General features: G+C 39.9%; 1 protein-coding gene across 2 annotated transcripts in view; it reads left to right on the top strand.

The window, feature by feature from the left end:
- Positions 1-287: 287 nt before the first annotated feature.
- ATP2A2 (ATPase sarcoplasmic/endoplasmic reticulum Ca2+ transporting 2) overlaps positions 288-16,887 on the top strand; it is a 44,957-nt gene continuing 28,357 nt past the window's right edge. The window contains exons 1-5 of one of the 2 annotated variants that reach the window (XR_009745738.1): positions 288-599; positions 1,713-1,730; positions 1,821-1,903; positions 8,566-8,670; positions 11,162-11,300. Coding sequence is in view for 1 of the 2 variants with exons in the window: in XM_061466265.1 (XP_061322249.1) it covers positions 482-599; positions 1,713-1,730; positions 1,821-1,903; positions 8,566-8,670; positions 11,162-11,300 (463 nt within the window). In the remaining variant the exon portion in view is untranslated. The remainder of the gene's footprint in view (positions 600-1,712; positions 1,731-1,820; positions 1,904-8,565; positions 8,671-11,161; positions 11,301-16,887) is intronic. The other variant, XM_061466265.1, reaches the window with a different exon arrangement.

The raw sequence follows: 16,887 nt of genomic DNA, 5'->3' as shown, positions 1-16,887 counted from the left end.
GAGGCCGCTCGGTCACCTGGACGCGGCCCATCCCCGCGCAGGCACCCGCCGCACGCCCGCGCCCCTGAGGCGACAGCGGCTCCGGAGGCCCGAGCTCTCCTCAGCTGCCCGCCCGGAGCTGGGGGGTGCCTGAAGCCCCGCTCATCCCCACCGGAGAGGCCACTCGGCTCCCTCGGAGGGTGTGTGGGGTGGGAGGGGGGCGAGGGCTTTTTTTTCCCGGCTCCTTCCCCCCTTTTTTTATTTTTTTCCTTTTTCTCCTTTTTTTTTTAATCTTTTAAGTATATTTTTCTCCCCCTCCCCCCTCGACCTCCCTCAGGAAGCGCTGAGGTGGGCTCGGGTGCTCCTCTCAGTCGCGGGAGGGGGTCTATGCTGATAGCACGGGGGTGGTGGGGCAGAGAGCGAGGGGCTGAGGAGGGGGCTCGCCGCCGCGCCCGCTGAGGAGGAAGAGGCGAGGCACCATTTGCTGCTCCCTGCCCCAGCCATGGAGAACGCGCACACAAAGACTGTGGAGGAAGTTTTGGCTTATTTCGGCGTCAACGAAAGCACTGGGCTCAGCCTGGAGCAAGTCAAGAAGCTGAAGGAGAAATGGGGCTCCAATGGTAGGTGAACCGGCCCGCGCCGCCGCCTCCCTTCCGCCGCGGGGATGCTGTCGCTGGCACTCGTCGTCTTCCCCCTCTCTTCTCCTCCATCCCTTTTCTCTTTTAAGCTCATCCTTCCCGGGGCCCTCTTTGGAGGCCTAAACGTGTGTGTATTTGCGAAGCCGGCATCTCTTACAGGACCCGGAATAGGAGCGAGGGAGAGAAGATGGCTGACTTGAACTCCACCTCGTGGGTTTCTTTCATACCCCGAGCTCACAGGGCTGCTTTGGGAAGGAGGATGTCACCTCCGTTTCCTTTCACCTTAACGCTGGGAAATCTTCTTCCAGTCTGAAATGAAGCCCTGTGGGTTGTTTATTTATGATTTTAATGTGGGTTTCGTCCGTCTTGACCTTCATTTTCCCCTCCTTTTCAGTGCCTTTCCGTCCCTTATTTTACATTCTTCTCTCGAGTCGGCGGGGCACAGAATTCGGCCGATGTTTCTTTTTTTTTTCCTGTAATCCTTACTGCTTGGCCTTCCCAGTCCGTTTTGAACTCCAATACTGTTGTACCAAACTGGAAAGCTATGAGAAAATTATAGGGTGGGCATTTTTTAGCTTTAACACTGCTTTTTTTTGCCTCTTGGAATTACTAAATCTAGTTGTAAGGAAATGGAAGGGAGAGCAGAAATAAGAAAATGCCCTTAAAATGGAGGAAAGAATCTGAAATATCTTTAGCCAAGTTTGTTGTTTGGTTTTGTTTTTTTTTTTTAAGTGAATGTGGAAGAAAACCTTTGTCAGAAAGCGTTAGAAAAGCGTTTTGAGCCTTTGACCCTTTGTGTGCAGCAACAGCACTAGTCCCACAGCTGGCTGGAGTGATGACTTGGCTGAATTGTAACCCTTGGCACATTCCGGCTAACCTCTAAGTGTGTTAAAACGCAAACCCATCAGGCCTATTCAGATGCTTTAATGAAAAGAGGCACCTTAACGAGGCTTTCAGTATGTCCGTCAAATCCAACCCAGTTGAGTGTGCAAACCAGGAATGATACCTAGTGGATGCCTTGCAATGCTCTCTAATGTGTTTCTCCAATGATCTCTTTTCTTTGACATGCTTCCTGGAAAAATCTTCCACTGACAGAGTTACCAGCAGAGGAGGGTAAGTGTGTTCATGAAATCTGCTAATTCTTGTTGATAATTCATCCTTTTTTAAATGTACACAACTAAATGGCTTTGTTACATATTGCAGGAAAAACCTTACTCGAGCTTGTGATTGAACAGTTTGAAGACTTACTAGTTAGAATTCTGTTGCTGGCAGCTTGCATATCTTTTGTAAGTATGATTTTTTTCATTTCATAGGCTTCTGTATTGCAGAATGACAATGTGTAGGAGCTGTATGTACTCGAGTTACTCTTTCTCAAAAGGTAGAAGTATACGATACAAAGTAAATCGTGATCATTTAAATCAGTTGCTTTGTGCAGAGGTTTCCATATGCTAGAAACCAAAATTTCAGGGGATCTCATTGCATGAGTCATGAGTACGTAACCACACTTGACAGGTATTTTAAAAAGTGCTTCTCATTCAACCCGGTTTGCTTATTTGAGGTGGGATTTCCCAATGCTCTTGTTGGCTTTGAAAACTAACCTTGAGTAAGTGTTTAACTGGACATTCTTCTTGCCTTTGGGTTAATCGTTATCAAGCTCAATGTATAATCATTGGAAGACATTTTTGGATGCAGTGCAGACTGTAAATAGAATTTACATGGCGAATATTCCAGTTGCCTTCCCTTCCTGATAATAGCAAGGTGACAGTTGTTGCTTTTGACAGTGACAAGAATGATGACGGCTGTGATGGCACCATTGTTGACCAAATTTGGTAACTGACCTTTGAATAGTCTAGTCATTTAAGTGGACATCTTGCTTTACATACAGGATTAAAAGAATAAGAACAATTTTGGCTTTTTTAATTTTAAAAGCATTTTTATGCAATCTTTTTACCTAATGGGTAAAGGGTATGTGTTTGCTGAAAAACTGAAAAGGAAGATAAAGGCTACATGCAGAAGGAAGTTGAAGGCTGTATGTCCTGGGGAGCTGGACAACAGAAATAGAAGTGTGCAGGGCATTAAATTGTTTAGGTAGGAGTAAAAGTTTATAGTAGACTTTGCCCTGGAGTTGTAATTAACTACTTAAGAAAAAATAAATGCTGCAGCTCTTGGGGGGAGTGGAAATTGTGGTGACCCTTTAGCTAAGGGCAAACTAATTAGGATGGTCAGAGGAGAATGTTTGATGGGGGAGGGTTGCTCTGTTGTGGCTGCTGCAGCACATGCTGTATTGCTCTTCCTCCACCAAGAGAGGCTTCAGCTATCCCCACACTGACACTTCTCAAAGCGCTTTGGGTTTTGGTATGCATGTACCATCACCAGTTGAGCGTTGGTCTTGAGCATGGAGACGGATGTGCTTTACTCACTCTTCTGTTTCCTGGGGAGTAAATCAGGCTGGCTGTAGAAAATTGAATGAACAGGTCATTCAAAAGATTTTTTTTTTTTCCTCTTCTTTCCCATTTTCCCCTCCCAGAGGGTAAGAAGGGGATGTATTTCTGTACCTGAAGAGGCGTGACTTTCATCTCATGAGATAAATGGCAGTGCAGAAGGTTGTTAGGCTTTCATGCCAAAATACATTATGTGGTTTTCTTAGAGCCAAATAAGTGGAAAATCAAATTCACCAAATTTTAAGCTTTTGTTGTTGAATCTGAGTAAATGCAATACCAGACTGACAGAGGTCATAGAACGTGCACTGCCAAGCCCTCTTTGAAAACTTGATTAGTATCTGGATTCAGTTTCTTTTTTCAGGATGCTTAATTTTACTACCTAATTAAGAGGAGGCTGTATTTTAATGGAGTGTGGGATAGATTTGGGTTCTGTGCAAGTGGCATGCTATATGACCTTGGGCTACTGCTCTGCCTTTTTGGTCTCCTATTTGAGAGCTACAGATACCCACTATAAATTGATGTTAGTAGCAAAGATTTTCTTTTGATGAAATGTTAATAAAAAATACGATTTTTGTACTTTAAAAAACTTTATTTCTGGCTTTTTCCTTGCTCAGAAGATGATCATTTATTGTCTGTATGAGAAAGAGCATCTTGAAGTGTATAGATCATCGTTGTTTTGCACTGTGGAAGCTTTTCTGGTGACTGTGTTGTGATCATAAATGATGCTAGATTTTTTACTATTGTGAGTAGCTGCACAGAAAAAGCTATTTTTAACAGAGGTCTGCGTTAGATTTTTGTGCAGAAACATCCCCTCTTACATACAACATATATTTCTTTGTTCAAAGTGCCTTTTGTGTCCTCTACTCCCACACCCCCTGTCAGGTATGTGTCAGTAAAATAAATCAGACTAACAGCTGAATCTGTGTCACCCTGGCTGATTGGAGGGGTCATATGCTGCGTGTTTGTTGGCTGTAGACACTATGTTCTGTGTTCCAAGTTGGAACTGCTGTTACAGATGTGTCTAGTTAGTAGAAGCCTTAAGTATGGCTTTTGAAGAGAAACAATATAAATAATTTCTTATGGTGAGTAAATAGATCTGTGTATAGGCTTGGACTTTGTCTCAGTGTTCTATGAAGCCTATAGAGAAGTAAACCTGTAGGGTGTATCTCGGCGATTCAAGGGCCTTCACAGCCTGACTCTGCATGCAAGTAAAAGGATGTTTAATTTTCCATGAACTATGGCTTTTAATTCTTGCTGCTTGTGTAGCATGTACTCAGATCTACACTATTTACATAAAAGAACAGCTTGCTTTGCTGTGTAAATGACAAGTTGCAAGATGTTAATGGTGCATCTGATGTACAGTTTTTCTTTGGTGAAGTATATATGCTTTAAAGAGTGATTGTATGCTTAACTGTGCAGTCTTATCTTTGGACTTCACATAGAATGAATTTTCTTCTACAAGGTGCAGCGTAGACTACAAACTTTACTCAAACCTGAATTATTAATACAGCATCCTAAGAGCATTGTGATTGTTCTGGGAATGTTTTTTGGCAGTGGACATCCATGTTTAGATTAAAACAATATATTGTGATTTAGTCCAGAGATGATTATAAACTGTAAATTAGCAGGAGTATAACCTAATCTATGTCAAAAGGTGAGCAAAGATACTCTTAGAGGAAGTAAGGTGTGCCGCAGAAATGTGCAGGCTGTGCCCTGAAATCACCCCAAAACCTACCTGTTAAGGTCAGTAGCAATGAGTATGTGGCGCAACCTAAAGATTGCTGTGGAACATTACACTGACATGCTTTCAGCTAAACTCAGATTACTTAATAGCAGCTGAGATACTAGCTCATGGGGTGAGGAGTGATTAAAGCTGTGACAAGAGATTGTGATTCCATTTTACTTTGTAAAAATCAGACTGTGGGTGCTATGTATCTTTTTCATTTCCTTATTGTTACACTAAACACAGGAACGTGTTTATTTTCAGAAATCCAGAGTAGCATGTCTCTGATGGGTGCTATTAACCTGCTAACCTGGTAAAATTCTTGTACTTACATGTGTGGTCAAACTCTCTTGGCTTGTTTTTTTTGATTGTTTCCTCTTTTTTCCTCCTCTCCTTGGGTAGCAGATAAAAATCTCTACTGAAAATTGACCTAAAACTGAGAGCTTTTTCTGTAGCAGTTCCTGGTGTTCAGAATAAATGTCATGGAACAAGTATTAGGACTACTGAAATAGTTTGCAAGTGCTTAATTTTAAGCTAACATGTATTCAAAAGAGAAAACACTGAAAGAGAGGTTTCTGAGTAGTAGTTTTTACTCTGTCCAAAAAGTCTCAATTCACAGTATCCTGTGAGAAGAAAGCTTTTAAAAGCAGTCCATAGTTTTACATGACCTGTTTTAATTAGTCCGGGGCTCCTTTCTGTTAGGATGAGGTCTTGTGCGCCTAGCCTTCTTCTAAGTTTCCATTGTCAAAAGGAAAACCAAACAAATACCCTTGTTACGTTGCTGACAACAAACTGTTTGCTTTTCCTCTGTTAGTGGTAAGCGGGTACAGCCTGCTGGGCAACCCAGCTCTGTCTTCAAACTTCCATTCTTTAATTCTGTTTGTTCCTTAATGGTAAGTAGTCATCTAAGGCAACTTGCCTCCATAGCTTACCTGAAAATACAGACATAATTTACCTTGCAGAAATGCAGAAAGCTGCAGGGACACTGCTGTTCTAGCTGTTTGCATCAGTAGCTATCTCATTGCTGGCTGCCTTCTGCATTGTACCTCTGCCCCCTTTTTACCAATAACCATGAAGACTTAAGTGCCATTTGCCTGTCATTGTGTATAGTATCTTGCAGGTTAACCGCATTAGGCTTTGATTAAAATAGACTTCTGCAAGCCATAGCTCTAGCAACCCTAAAGCAAATATGCTGAATGAAAGCTGCTGCTGAGATTGGCTGTTTGTATGGGACTTCTGTGTCTGAAGTTTCTCCTTATGTTTTCAGACTTGCATTTCTCTTGAGCAATTTTCTTACTCTTTCCCCACCAAGCCACTCTTTTAAGCTTAAATGCATGCCAGCTTTACTTACTGACCATACTGTCTGAACAGTACATTGGAGATCAATGACCTGGAAATGAAGCTGTTCTGCATGTGAGTCTTAAAGTGATAAGGGCAGAAATATGATGGGGCCCTTCTGAGTAGTAGTCAAATAAAAGATCTCTTGCTGTAAACCTCTCCAGGGTCTTAAAAGTATACTGGTGGAAACTTCGACAAGGACTCAGTGCCTTTGACAAGAGTTGTCTGGTCTCTACCAGGCTTCAGCATATGATCTGTTGTTACTAGAAACACTTAGTTAAATACTTTTATTCCTCCTTCTGCATTTTCTTTTGGTTTTACTATGGTTTTGTTTTTACTTCAGGCTGCTATAAAATAATAAACCTCATCTGTTACAGTAGTGCATGTTATATATCACTAGTATCCTAAATGTAGTGTTAAAATAGCTGTAATCTGCTATGACAAACCCAAGAACTCGCAATGTATTCTGTTATTTCTATGACTATATTTTCTAAAACATTCTAGAACTAGAGTTTAGGTCATTCCACCACTAGTAATTGCATGGAAGCCTTTTAGGGGAGAAATGTGTTGCTGCCTTCCAGCATTAATTAGGTACTTCATTTTAATCTGGTCATAGATTGATAATTTTGCCAAAAAAACCCAAATATCTTAACAATCAGATCTGTACTGTCGGGATATCTAAGCTGAGTTCATGTGTTCTTTCTGAAATAATGGCTTATTGAAAGAAAAGATCCCTTGAAAACTTAATTTTGGTTCTCCTTGACATACTTGGATCTTTCTGTCCTTGTACCTACTTTCCTTACCTCTTACAGTTGCAGGCTTTCTCAGTGTTATAAGACATGTGGTCTTCAGTCAGAAAGGATTATGTTTTAGTGTTGTGTAAAGCAGATGTTTTATTGCAGGTGCCTTGTAGGTGCCTGCTCTGTTACAAACATCACAATGATCAAATTTACTTACTTTGTTGGAAGCAAAATAGACTCTGCAGAGCTCCAATAAAGAAAGGGAGGGGAGAAACAGATACTAAGCAGCTTTCCTGATGGCAGTGTGTGACCTTGTTATATGCTAAGGAAACTGGAAATGTACCATTAGCCTTTTGTGTAGCTACACGGGTGGCAGCAGTGCTGGTGCAGAGTAAAAGCTGTCCATGAAATAAAGGGTAATGCGTGAAGACTGTGGCATAGACTGTACGACTGCTCTAGCAGGTCAAATGGCTAAAGGTGTTACTGGGGATTGGAGATAAGTGGTGTGGGAGGAGGGAAGAAATACTGCGATGTAGGGAGTGTAAGAGATCCTAACTAAATCCCTTCTCCAGAGGGATTACACAGACCCTTAACATGTTCTGTTGCCAGTTGGAAAGTTTCAATCTTATTAATCATAACCTGGATCTTATAAGTTGATCCTTTTTGTCATAAAAATCTGTTGTTGCGTTGCATTTGCTTGACAGTCTGTTTTCTGCTTGAGGCTTTCATGCTGCTTCTCCTTCCCTTTAACATCCTGGAGTGTTTCACAATTGAGCAATAGCTCTGAGCAGCATGTTGGTGGAATTATGGCGCTCGCTTTAGTAACGGTTTGCTCACTGCAGTCTTCTAGTGATTCAGAGTGCTGTTGCCTGACTACCAGCCCTAATTATCTCAACACGTTGTTCCTATTTACTGTCACTTTCCAGGCTTCCTATTGCTCAACATGTTGATGAAAAAGCTCTTCCTCTCTGGTCATATAAGTTTGACTTTCAGTAGTGACAGAACACTGCATAAGCCCTGACACATCCCCACTCAAATCAGGTGAATGGCAGAAGGCTAAAACTAGAGTGTCATTCTAAAGCAAAAGAACTGAAATAAAACATGTGGAGCCTTTCAAGCAAGTCTTCAAGTTGATTTACTTTTTTTTAAATCTTTAAAATCCAGTTTTGGGTTTTACCAGCTACTCCGCTCAGAATTCAACTTCAGATGTAACTATATAATTCATTTAGGTGCTTCAATAAGACACTGCTTATGTTTAAATAAGTAAATACTTATTTTTCATATCTGTTCCACTTAAAGCTGTTTCCATTTGTGTGTCTGAGTTATCAGTAAAGAACAATTAACTTGGTTAAAAATTCAAATTCTGCAAAGTTTTAGTATTCTGAGTAGTCAGACTAATTTGTCTGTAGCTGTTGTCACAACTTCTGCTTTCATTTGTGAAGCAAAAGTAGTAATACATTACCCAGATAAATAGCTTGCTCCTTTATTTCCAAGGCTGCTCTTCTTTTAAACTCTGTACTACTTTACTAAAGATTCTCTTTCTCCTTTTTCCCTGCATATTGCCAGCTCATTCATGAACTGCAGAGCTACAACTTGGAAGATTGAGGGGTTTCCAGAATTACTCAACTGAAACTTCCCGGGTTTCAAGTTTGCAAGGTGTCTGTGTAAATCCTTTAGTAATTTAAGTCATTGTGTTTCTCTTCCAGGTCCTGGCCTGGTTTGAAGAGGGTGAAGAAACAATCACAGCATTTGTAGAGCCTTTTGTAATCTTACTCATCTTAGTAGCTAATGCGATCGTGGGAGTGTGGCAGGTATGCAGCTATTTTTACAATGTCAAATCTCAAATGTTTAGGTTTTTCTTGGTTTAAGAGGAAGGACTATACAGTGTAGTGTCAGGTGCCTCATACAATGCAAGTAATCTGTGTTACTAACTTTAGATTTCTGAGAGTCAACATACCATAAAACTTGTGCACAGAAAGTGTTGACTTAAAAGTAAAATGAAAGCTTCAGAAGTATTGCCAAAGAGGCAAAGTGCCCATCGGTGTGTTTGGCCCCACACTGGTGAGCACATGGACGGGGTAGTCCAGAATGAAGGAAATAAGTTAAATCTTGCAAAGCCAAACAATTGAATCAGCTTGCAACAAAGGGAGTTTGTCCCAACTAAGGAGCAAAGGATGGAACACTTGTAATCTAGTTTCTTCTCTTTCCTCTGGAGATAAGTGCTGTGTTTTAGTACATTTATTAATACATTAATAGTGTTAATTCTTCCTATTCAGTTACCATTGTACCTGCTAAACGTACATCAAAAGGCTGCGTGGCTGTCAAAAGGCAGAAGCTTCTTCTACATACCATGGAATTTCTCCTTCATTATCAGCTGTGATATCAATCAGATGGCTTTTTATAAATCATACAGGCAGTAATACCAGTAACACATTTTAACACTGCTTGAGATGCCAGAACAAAATTGTTCATAGAACTTGAGGTTACTATTTTGATCGCTTCAGGCAGGGTATGTTTTTATTAGAATTGTTTTTCTACAGATAAAAGGTTTTCTAGGATTTTTAGGGTAATTCAGGTTCTTTGTAAGTTTGGTTTTGGTGGTTGGTTGGCTGGTGTTAATGTGATAGTTACTTGCTATCTTAGCACATTAGGTTTCATGCTTAAAATGTGAACCTGTCAAAAAAAGAACCAAAAAATTAAGAGGAGGAGCCCTATTAACAGGTTAAAACATGTTAGAGAGGAACCTACACACTGCAAGCCACCAGAAAGGGCAGTGAGTGGCATTACTGCACACTCGTATGCTCTGCTCTGTGCTAGCTGCCAAGTAAGCTGCCTAACTTGTGCACAAGAAGACTAACCCTGGAAAAACTCCATTATTAGCAGCTTGCTGTGCGACTGCTAGAGCTGGTATGGAGGGAAGAGATACAGTCAATTGGGAGATGACAGCATTGCCCCTTAAGTGTCATTTTCTCTTCAAATCTTTATGAAGCAATTGTGCAAGAATTAATCTTTAACTTGAAACTTTGAGTTACAATTCTGCATGTAGTAACTTTAAATATGAAATGTAAGGTAAAGCTATCTGTATAGTTTGAGAATCTTCATTTGGAGTTGTATACCTCGTTGTAGGAAATAACCAGTCTTTCTTTTCAGACATGATAGTGTACAAAGAAAATATATACATATGTATATACACACACATGCAGTGAATGGAATTGTGAAACAATTGCTGTAGAGCTTAAATGACTCATTCCCTTGTCTTAATGGGCATGGAAAATGAGTCTCAGTACATAGTCTCCACCCATAAATGTATCTGTTTCTACAGGTACTGGATGCGAGCAGCTGAGTCATTGCCTTAGATCTGCCCTCCTCAACCTTTTCTCTCACATGCACTTTTCCCAAAGTGCCGTCTGTTAGTACTTTGGTGATCAGCAAGATAGTCTTAACTACCATAACATCAAGCAACAAGCTGAACAAAGGGATATAGTCTAACACACTGAGCTGGCTGTCCCAGCTGAATCATAGCATTGTTCAGGTTGGGAAAGACCTCTAAGATCATCGAGTCCAATCGCTAGCCCAGCGCTGGCAGGTCCACCACTAGACCCTGTCCATAAGTGCCACATCTACACGTCTTTTCAACATCTCCAAGGATGTGGTAACTCAGCTACTTCCCTGGGCAGCCTGTGCCAGTGCTTGGCAATCCTTTTGGTGAAGAAGGTTTTCCTAATGTCCAATCTAAACTTGCCCTGGTGCAACTTTAAGGCTGTTGCCTCTTCTGCTATGACTTGTTACCTGGGATAAGTGACCAACACCCACCTAGCTGCAACCTCCTTGCTAGTGCAGCCCTTGATTTCTGTAAGTAAGTAAAATTCAGTAGTGTTAGTCCACTCCAATCTGAATCTAAGCTGCTTCAGCTGGTAAGATGCACCTAAGAGAAGGCTATATCCATGAGCCTTATTTCTGCTTAGGGCTTTTTTTTTCATGTCAAAAAGCATCCATATGTTACATAGAACTCTTTGTGTGGCCTCCCAGTAACAAGACACAGCAGATATTATTGATGGGAAATGCTGCAGGGTTTGAATAAACAACTTCTAGATTGTAAATGCCCTCTAATATCTGAATTATGTTGTAATTATTTCCATTCAGCAGCCTTATAAGGAGAGAGGTCACATAATTTTCTGTATTAATGAATGTAACTGAGCTGAATCACCAGTATCCATATAAAAATGCATTTGAAAAACCAGATCTGACATGTATTTTTCCTTGAGGGCTTTTAAAATTGCACTTTTTTTTGTTATGTTTTAGGAAAGAAATGCTGAAAATGCTATTGAAGCCCTTAAAGAATACGAACCAGAAATGGGTAAAGTGTATCGACAAGACAGAAAAAGTGTACAGAGGATTAAAGCAAGAGACATTGTCCCAGGTGATATTGTAGAAGTGGCAGGTAAGACTCATTTCTGTACTGCATACATGTATTAGCATAGTAGTGTAAAACTGTTGTGGGGGCCTTATCTTAATGATTTGAGGCCCCGGGGGGAGTTTTCAAAGACACCTAAGTATGTGCTTTCAATTCAGATCAGTCTTGCCTCTCTTCATCCATAATTACCTTAAATGTGCATTTGCACAGAGGCAATTGTTTTTCAAATTGCCACTTAGTTTAATTGGTAGGTCTAAAAGCAAAGCATCTTAATTGGAGCACAGGTTTAACACTTGTCAGGACTATTTCCTAGAGTCTGGTTTCAGAGTGTCTTAACTTGCCTGTTTTCTATCACAAAATGCTCTTTTTTTCCTTGCTTTTAAATACGTTTAGTTTCCTTAGGATTTGGAATGTAAAGACACTTTGTTTTTAGTCACGCTCTGCTCTTTATCTAAGGAAAGATAAGGTTTATTCCAACTCTGACACTTGTAGTAGCAGTGCCTTTCAAACTCTCTTACAGACGTTATCCTCAGCCCTCTCAGCGGGTATGACTAGCATGTGGCATCATTGTTTCCTCATCTTTCATAATTCTTTATTGCTTCTTTTGCCTGTTGCTGTGTAGGAGACCACAAATAGAGAGAGAACTATACAAAGTAGATCTTCCTGTTTCTCCAGTGTAAGCATTTGAAGTACCAGTCTTAAAAGACTGGACTATTGCATCCAGCTTTCTGATAACTCGGATTTGCCCTAAGAGGTATATCTTTGTTTGGAAGAAGTGCAAAAATAGAAGTATTGTATACTGACAGCTAAACCCCCTTCATTTTGGTGATAATGCTATACCAATAACTTCTCTTAAACCAGACCTGTCAGTGACTTTAATGTTTCCTATCCCTTCCCAGATAGAACTAGGTGATTCTTGTAGAGTGTCAGGACTGATGGCATACTCATATTTTGTAGGTCATTATTAACTGTTAAGTGAGTGATTGTTCCTTTGGGAACAATTTAGGGTGTACATCAAACTTTCTTTGCGCTAGTGTCACTTTGTTTTTAGAGGTGGTAGCTGTCTCAAGGGGAGATAAATATATACCCTCAAACTTGACTATCCTCCTATTTTAATTAGCAAGCAGAGAGAGTATGCACTCAAAATGAAGTTTGTGTTGGCTCTCTGCCCAGCTTTCATTTCTTGAGAAACTTTTAACATTCACTGAGCCCTGTTTGGAGCCTCAGTTTTGTGCATAGGATGATTTCAGCCACAGCAGCCCTGGCTGTGATAGTTGAAAGTGTGAATCTCATGAAGGCTGAAGCTAGTTTCCTCTTAACATCTGTTGATGAGGAACAAGTACAAATACAAAGTGCTGATAGCTGAAAAAAAAGGGTGAATTGTGATACCTTGTCACTTACTCAGCTGTTTTGACTCCCTATTGCTACACTGTACAATCAAAGCTGTGAGTTCAGTGAGATTTGATTTCAGCAGCTGACGTTTTTTGTGTCCTTTTTGAGGCAAACAGAACTGTATAAATTACAGATTCTGCAGTAAATGTCTAGTCCAAGTCTTCATCCTGTTTTTAAATGTCAGCAATAGAATGGTAGTTTTGGAAGCAGTTTATATCCTGGGAATACACTGGGGTTGTGTTTTTTGGTACTTTAAAGCAGTATTGGTAAATTGCAAAGTGATGACTATGTATTTTGGGCTGGTTTGGGGTATCTCACTAAGGAAAAATGCTGGATTTTGCTGCTCTGCCAGGTGTCTAGAGCGCAGAAAGTTTTCTGCTTGAGTCTTTCTATTTTGGAAGAGTTGGAGGACAAACTGAAAAAATAGTATGCTCATGTAGGGGAACCAAATTACCCAGCTTCTGACTGTCCTTTATGGTAGGTGGTCTAGCTTGTGGATTGGCTGTAGAAGCTCATGCTGGTTAAAATATTCTGCCTTGGGGCTGATGACGCAACAGTTTGTCTTAAGCTCTCAGCATATTTTTCTTACATTGACAAATATGATCAACTTCAGCTTTAAGTGAAGGTACCTTAAGCATAAGTCACATTGATGTTTGATACAGAAGTGCTTCAGTATAAGATGAACTCTGACACCGAAACAATAAATTCTAACTTGTAGCTAGACAATGATGATATTTGAATCGTACTCAAGCTCAGAAAAGCCACCAAGCAAGTAGAGAAGAGCAAGACACTATGTACCAGCGTTAGTGTCAAGACCTGGAGGTGAGAGAGACTGTGTGCATGTCTCTGCCTCAAGTGCAAGAGTACTGCGATGGCCTTTGACATGGTGTTTGCAAAAAGATGACCATGTAGGGAAGTGACAGAGCACTTCATACTGGGATACATATCTGGGTATGAAATTCTAGGCAAAGTGCCAATGACATTTGTGTGTCCAGGCAGATATCTTTCAACCAAGTGGCATAAATAACCAGGTGATAGGTTTCTCCCCTATGCTGATACCTAATTTTGAACAACTTTGTACAGATCTACCATTACAACATAGTTGTATTTAACATTATAACATCTATGTTAATTTGAAGTAGCTGTATGTGGGTTTGACACAGGAATATGTCTTTGTTGCAGGAACTGGTAGATTGAAAATGGGGGAATGTATTTGTCTCTTTATATTGCAAGACTTTCCTGAGAATAAGTAGCATTGAGCCATTTCCAAAATCATTTGGTATTTTCAGTAGTTTTGAACCCATTAAAGATAATCTGGTTGGCTTAACATAAGCCAAAGACGGTGCGATAATGGTTTATGCTATTACTTTTTCTTCTGGGTCCTTATGCTGTTCATGGTATTTGACTGCATTCATTATATAGACTACAGTCTGCCCCATGGCCTTCTAAAATAAAGCTCCTGGAAGATGTTTTCTTTAAGTGATCAGTTCACAGAGGAAACAGATGCTGGTTTATTTGACTAGAAGTAATAGGGAGAAACTGCAGGACTGCATTGTCACCTTACAGTAAATATAGAATAACCTGAATTAGATGATCCCTCAAGTGGTAGATAACCTAATGTCTTACATGTCTCTTGGGGATCAGTGTGCATACAGATACTGCAGAACACTATGAGCAATTACTGGGTCCTTTTCCCAGTAGTTAACAAATTCAACAGCAATCCTACACTAAAATGCAGGTATATGAGCTGACACTGTAGTCCATGTTTGCCCAGAGAGTGTGAATTTCTTAACTGTATGTGTTTGTAAGAATTTCTTCCATGTCCACTTAAGCAGAGATGCTGGAAAAGATACTGTTCTATCAATGGGAACTCTCCAGGATGAAATTGGGATTACAGGTTTGGGCTGTATGCCTTAAATTTGCTTGCAGACCTTTGGTGGGCATAGTTCAGAACTGTAATGTGTGAGGGTTACTAAGATACACTGTTTGTTTCTTAGAATTGATGAACTGAAAAAAGGGCCAGATGCTGTCCTTAAATGGCTTTTCAGTTTGCCTGTCTTAAATGGATTATCTTGCTGCTAATAAAAGCTTAAGTTTATTGGGGGGTGCACTCTAAATTTGTAACTAGTGGGTATCTTAGTAAAGAAGTCCTTTGTTTTAACTGAGGTTTTGTTTGCCTTGGTTGAAGTAACATTTTTAAACAGAAACTTAAAGCAGCATGGCTTTAGTTCATAGAAGTTGTGTATGAAGTCCAGTATACAAGTTAAGATAAGCTGATTGCAAATAATTTTGTTTTAAAGAAGCACATTTGGGAACAGAAGCTCGTGAAACTTCCATTGTATTTTCTGGTCTAAAATGTTTTATTTTAGATACAGTGTATCTGACTTTCTGTAATTTAATAAATGAATGTATATTAGTTGCAATCTGTAAGTGACCAAACTGGAGCCATGGTAGTTCCCCTTTTCTCTGATGTCTTGAATGATAGTTCTTGTCATCTGCTCTTACATTTGTAAGTACTCAATGCTTAAAAATGCACACAGAGTTCCCAGAAACTATTGCTTATTAAATTAGTGTGTATTCCAGAAAATTTAACTTTAAGATTATACCTAGCATAAAGCATGCAAGAACTGCTTTCTGAGGCCTTTAATTCTAACTGCAGAGTACCTTAAGACTTTTCCCTAAAGCATAGATACCTTATAATTAAGGAAAGATAAATTTTGGGGTGAAGAAGCTTGGGAAGACAGATCCTTAAACTGAACTCCTTCAAATTCCAGTGTGGTTATGAAGAGCTCCAGGTTCTCCCTGATAGTATAAGCAATTAACATTGATATTGAGGATCTCACTCTAAAACGTCTGGGTCCTTGCGCCTGTGTTGCTTTTTGAATAACTAGAATCACTTTTCAGACTCGCTACTAGAGATGTAGGTTTGGTTTTTTTTCTAACTGTTGAGATGAAAAAGCAATGAAAAGGAGTAAGACCTAAGTCCAGAATAGTGACCTACTGGAGGCTGTTACAAAAGCATACTGCTGAGAGGGTCACTTGAGACACAAAGAAGTTGACTGCAAGTTAGTTTTTGGTTTGCTTGGATTTTCTTAGTGCAAATTGTTGGGTTTGCACTTATTTTGCCTGTTCCATAAAGTACTGCTTTTGAACCAGGAAAAATACAGAAGTAAGATCAGTGGTTGATAAACATACCTACGAGTGCTGCATAAATCTGAGCTTCAGCAGGCATTTTGGTTGTCGAACATGAACGTATCGGAGGCAGTTGTGACATAACCAGATGCTGTCCAAACTCCATTGCACACTCCACTGAAGTCTGGTGAGGTTCAACTGAGGGCACAGCCTAAACTTGTGTCACTTTGAACACACATTTGAAAACTTGCAAAGCACTTCTGTTTGGTTTTTTTTCCCAGCTCCTGTAGCATTTTCCTCCAGAGTTGCCAAACTCTTAGGTAAAAACAATGAAACTGTGGTTTAATTGTCTGAATTCAGACCATGTCTGATGTTCTATACTCCGATTAGAATCAATATTGCAGCTGGGTTTTATTAGAAGCACAGGTAGTACTGACCGAAATACTTGACCATGAAGATAATGTTCTGTTAATACCATATCACCCTGGCAAAGCAAGGCTGAAGACAACTTGCCCTCAGAGTTATAATGCACCTTCCAGGATTCTTCCTGCTTGTCCCTGTGTTGCCCAAATGCAACCTACCTTGGAAACAGGGCTTCAGCTTTGGTGTGAAGATGGCTTTGTTCTCTACTTGATCTGGCAAAAGTTAAAACCTAATTTGCCACTTTGTTCTTTCTGCTATTTTTATAGGCTGATCACAAGAGTTTTTAATCTAGAAAACAATGATATAAATAGAACCACTAATTAAAAGCTAAAGGTAGATAAATTCAGATTAGAAATAAGTGCAGACTTACAGACAGGGTCCATTGGCACACTTTATTCAGTGTTCTGGTGCCCTCTTCAGAGAGAGTGACACTTAAAAATGTGTTTGTACAAAACAAGAAGAAATACAATAGGAATGATTCAAGTCTTATGCACTACTTAGTACAGTATATAATTTTTTCTCATGAACATTTTCTAATCTGTAATGTGCATCATAAAAGCAAAGAATGAATGTATTCAAATGTGCTGTTCTGTCGTCCTAGCAGTAAAAGCAAATGGTGTTGTAGTGGTACAGTTAAAACTGAACGGCCCAGTGGTATTAGATTTCT

The sequence above is a fragment of the Pezoporus flaviventris genome, unplaced genomic scaffold, assembly GCF_033815535.1.
Source record: "Pezoporus flaviventris isolate CSIRO_AGI_PZ_B2104156 unplaced genomic scaffold, CSIRO_AGI_Pfla_v1 ptg000041l, whole genome shotgun sequence".
NCBI lineage: Eukaryota > Metazoa > Chordata > Aves > Psittaciformes > Psittacidae > Pezoporus > Pezoporus flaviventris.
Note: the sequence above shows the minus strand (reverse complement) of the source record. Positions and strands in the feature narration are given on the sequence as shown.